A 4,231-nucleotide genomic window follows, 5' to 3' on the forward strand; every position below is an offset into this window, starting at 1 on the left:
TGTGCTCTTATCATGAAAGACTTGGGCCTGTGGGGAGATTCTGTTTGTAAAGAGGAGGGTTGAGAGCCGGCGTGTCCAGATTTCAGGGAGTATAAGAGAGGGCACAGGAAGGTTGCGTCCCCTCCTCTCACACGGCTCAGTGCACCTGCTCATCCTCCTCCAGAGCTTTCATGCTCATGTAAAAGATAATAACATTCATTTATCTAAACCTCACACTCTTGAAGCTTTGCTCAGTACTGGAGAAGGATACATGACATGTTTGATGCTTTTGTTTTTAAAGGGGTCTTTTTTTGCCTGAAATCCACTCATAATGGTTTTTATGCCAATAACATTAGTATTTTATATTTTCATGACCATTTTTGATGCTCTCTCTTATCCTTAGAATTAAATGGCCTGGTTTTGCTCCTCTGCCTTTAAAAGCAGCATGTGAAATGAGTATCACAGCTTTGGTCCACTAAGGCACAGGCTGTCGATTTACTGTTGGATTAAATATAGTTCCAACTTCCTTATCCTGCAATAACAGACTTTATCAATTTAAAGTCTGCATTAAAAAGTAATATTAAATTCAATAAAAAAATGTATTTAAATGTTGGCGTTATATCTTTCACTTGGATGTTACAAGTTGCACTGAGTAAATGCAGCTGGATAAAACAAAAACTGTGTCCATCTTCATTTCAGGCTGCAAAGCAACAAAATGTGATTATTTTAAAGGGGGTGTTTCTTTTCTATACCCACTGTATATGTTTTTCATAGTACATAAATCTCTATTACTTCAAAAGATCAAGAAAAATTTGATTCTTCACGATCCATGCAACTAAATAATTCCACTTCTTGTATCCATTTCTGTCATCACAGCCCAAATAAAGTAGCCTGTTTTGAGCACTGAGTTAAATCTCTCTCTCCCACTCTCACACACTCACAGGACAGAATTGGCACTTTCAAAATACACCTGAAGGGAAATCCTTCCAGCTGAACTCCTCCTCACCTACACACAGCTGCACTCCTTTTAAACAAGACTACGTGAGTATATACCCCTTCCTTCTTAATCCAGCTCTTACATAAACACCAAATTTGCATGTTGTCTTATTCAGTGCATGTGTAGTTCCTGTATTAAAAGTAACTGTAATGGTGCGTGTATGATGTGTCTTTGCAATGTACAGGTCCAGCTGATGTCTGAGTGCAGCGGCAGCATTAAGAGTGTGAAGAAGGTTTCTATGATCCTGGATGATGAGGAACAGCAGGAGGAACAAGGCCTCACTGCCCTCAACACTGCAGACAAACAGTCAGGTACTGACACTTTGTCCAACACAGAGGAGCATGAGGACGTCTGTCTGGTACTCATCCCGAGTGGTTCACGTAAAAAAAAAAAGTCTTCACAAATAGTGCATGCACTGACACAGATCACATGTGCAAGGGACTATTTGTCAATTTATTTAGACGAGTCTAAAAGCATAAGGCTATTTATTTATCTATCAATAATAGCACATAATTACATTTTCATGCCACCTGATGGATGGATGGATGGATGGATAGTTGGTAGACGGATGAATGGATTGGTGGATAAACAGAAGGATGGTCATATGATGTATAGATACGGAGGGTTGGTTGGATAGATGGAATGATGAATCAGTGGATTGATGGATAAACTGATGGATGGATAAATAGTTAGATGTAATAGGTGGTTAGATGGGTGGATAAACTGATGGAGTAATTGATAGATAGTTGAATAGACTTAAAGGAATGGAAGGATTGGTGGATAAATGGATGGATGAATATGAGGATTGAAAATTAAATGGGTGGGTAGGCATGAAGAGATGGATGGATGGATTAAAATGTGGAAAAACAAATGGATGGATGGATATGGGTAGAGGTTTGCATAGACAAATAGAGGAATGGTGGGCAGATAGATCTATAGACAAGGGTGAATGGTTGAATCAGTGGATAAGCATATGGAATGATAGGTAAATAGATGAGATGAGCAGATAAGAGTTTAGACAAATGAAAGGATTGATGGATGGATTGATAGTTGGGTGGATGGATGGATAGGTGGCTAAATGGAAGGATAGATTGCTGGATAGATTGTTAAATGGAAGGGCAGTTCAGTCGATAGGTGGAAAGATAGTTGCGTAGATGGATGAGTGGATAGGTGGACAAATACATTTATGAATGCATTGATGATAGATAGTTGGATAGACAAATGGAGGAATGGATGAATAGGTAGATGGACGGATGGATACATAGTTCGAAAATTAGTAGATTTGGTTAGATGAATGAAGGACTGGATTGGTGGATAGACAGGATAAAAATGGAAGGATGCTGAAAATATTGCATGTAGAATTTATTTTTTTCACTTTATGAACTTGTCCTTTGTTCTCCGCAGGAGTGATTGAGCGCTGGGAGCTGCTGCAGGCTCAAGCAGTGAGTAAAGAGCAGTGCAGCACCAGAGACCCCCAGCAGCTGACCTCTGACCTGCATGACATCTCTTCCTGGCTGGATCATGTCACCCCTGAGCTGGACAGACTGCAGAAGCCTGAGACATCCGTCAGTGTCGAGATCTTAGAAGAGAGGGTCAAACAACTTAAAGTAAGCATCAGTTATAGTTCTAGAATGCATCTAATCTTTTAGATTTTTTATAAAGAGACACTAGAAAGGGAAAGAAATGTTTTCATACTTTGTTCCACATTACACAGGAAATGCAGAAGACATTTGCTTGCTATAAGACCATGATGCTGTCTCTGAACCTGGGTGGGCGAGAGCTGCAGCAGGGGGCTACAGGAGGAGCACCTGAGCTTCAGGAGGGTCTGCGCAGCATGAATCGCCGCTGGACAGAGGCTTGTGCGGGACTAGAGGGATGGGAGGACAGTCTGCGCACCACCTTAGGACGCTGTCAGGTGAGATATCTGTCAAACATTTATACAAAACCTTAATGGAAAGATTGAAGCTATTGGGATTGATGCCACGTGAAACTTCATCTCTCACTACTGAACATCTGCCCTCCTGTAGGAGTTCCACGAGATGGTCCACTCTCAACTGCTATGGCTGGCCCATGCAGAGAGCAGACGCTACACAGTGAACCTGAACGACCCTTCTGTGCAGCCCTCCATGCTTCAGGAACAAAGGAACACCCTGAAGGTGAGTCAGAGAAACCCAAACCAGAATAACATCAGCTTCTCCATCAAGACTGACCTCTAGTTTGTGTTGTTATCTGTGTGCCGAGCTTATGTTTTGCACCCCCTGGTGGCAGGATCTGGCAGAGGAACTGCAGGGCAGACAGAAGCGAGTGAGCTCCCTGCAGGAGATCGTCTCCGAGCTGCTCCCTGAGGCTGGTGGGGAGGACAGCACTGAAGCCCGGGAAAAACTCCACGTCATTGGAAGCAAACTAAGACTACTGTCACGTCAAGTCAACCAGGATCTCCAGACGATTGACGAGAGATTGGTAAGAGCGTTATGCAAAACATTCTTCATCCATTTACACTACACACAAAAAATTAAAGGGAAGCTCACTTCCTGCTAAGGATACAACACATTTGTATTTATACTTAAAAAAATAAAAAATAAATAAAAAAAAATAATAAAAGCTTTACAGTATTACTTCATTCCAACACATGGACGAATAATTTTCATTTAAATAAATAACCAATTTATGAGTAAGTTTTTCTAAAAAAGGAACTGTTCATGTAAATCCCCAGATGGTTCCTATGGGATGTTCTGCAATGCTCCATTGATTGAGGGGGCGGAGCTTAGCCTAAGATCAATTAATAGTCAATTAAAATTTTTGAACCTTGAGTATTGATCAAAACCTTTAATATTTTCAGCCCTCAGAAGTGCATTTAAAATAAAAACTCATACAGACTCTTTTTTTAATATATGGAATCCATGTGTTTGGGAATTTTGTGTGAAGATTTCGCAATGGGTTCAAGTTGGTCACATTCGCCATGTTGACCAAAAGAAAGCTGCTTGATTTGAAAGTAACTTCTGTGTGAGCTGTACTTCATGCATCACTACGCTGTTAACAGCAGACAATGGCCCTTCTTATCCGCGAAATTTCACTAATGTGAAAACACCTGGTAACACTTTATTTCGATAGTCCACTTTAGACATTCTATTAACAGTAAGTAACTTTGCAACTACATATCAACTAGCAGTTAGTAGAGTATTAGTAGACTGTCTGCTTAATATCTTCTAACACTTTCTTTGTCAACTTATTCTACTAACCCTAAACCTACCCTAA

The 4,231-nt window shown here is 40.6% G+C and overlaps 1 protein-coding gene across 1 annotated transcript; it reads left to right on the top strand.

Moving 5' to 3' along the window:
• The first annotated feature begins 851 nt into the window (after nucleotides 1-851).
• LOC107579131 (nesprin-2-like) lies at nucleotides 852-3,514 on the top strand. Its single transcript, XM_016264996.1, has 6 exons — nucleotides 852-1,020; nucleotides 1,161-1,287; nucleotides 2,381-2,583; nucleotides 2,691-2,891; nucleotides 3,004-3,132; nucleotides 3,245-3,514. Exons 2-6 carry the CDS (start codon nucleotides 1,170-1,172, stop codon nucleotides 3,512-3,514), a joined length of 921 nt encoding a protein of 306 aa, XP_016120482.1. The 5' UTR covers nucleotides 852-1,020; nucleotides 1,161-1,169.
• The last annotated feature ends 717 nt before the right edge of the window (nucleotides 3,515-4,231 follow it).

Source organism: Sinocyclocheilus grahami, unplaced genomic scaffold (assembly GCF_001515645.1).
Source record: "Sinocyclocheilus grahami isolate Dianchi unplaced genomic scaffold, SAMN03320097.WGS_v1.1 scaffold14487.1, whole genome shotgun sequence".
Taxonomy (NCBI): Eukaryota; Metazoa; Chordata; class Actinopteri; order Cypriniformes; family Cyprinidae; genus Sinocyclocheilus; species Sinocyclocheilus grahami.

Excerpts from the sequence above, each read along its gene's own strand:
- LOC107579131 (XM_016264996.1), top strand. The coding sequence starts at position 1,170 with ATGTCTGAGTGCAGCGGCAGCATTAAGAGTGTGAAGAAGGTTTCTATG. Across the intron at positions 2,892-3,003 it reads CCACCTTAGGACGCTGTCAG|GAGTTCCACGAGATGGTCCA; the intron begins GTGAGATATCTG and ends GCCCTCCTGTAG. Across the intron at positions 3,133-3,244 it reads AACAAAGGAACACCCTGAAG|GATCTGGCAGAGGAACTGCA; the intron begins GTGAGTCAGAGA and ends CCCTGGTGGCAG.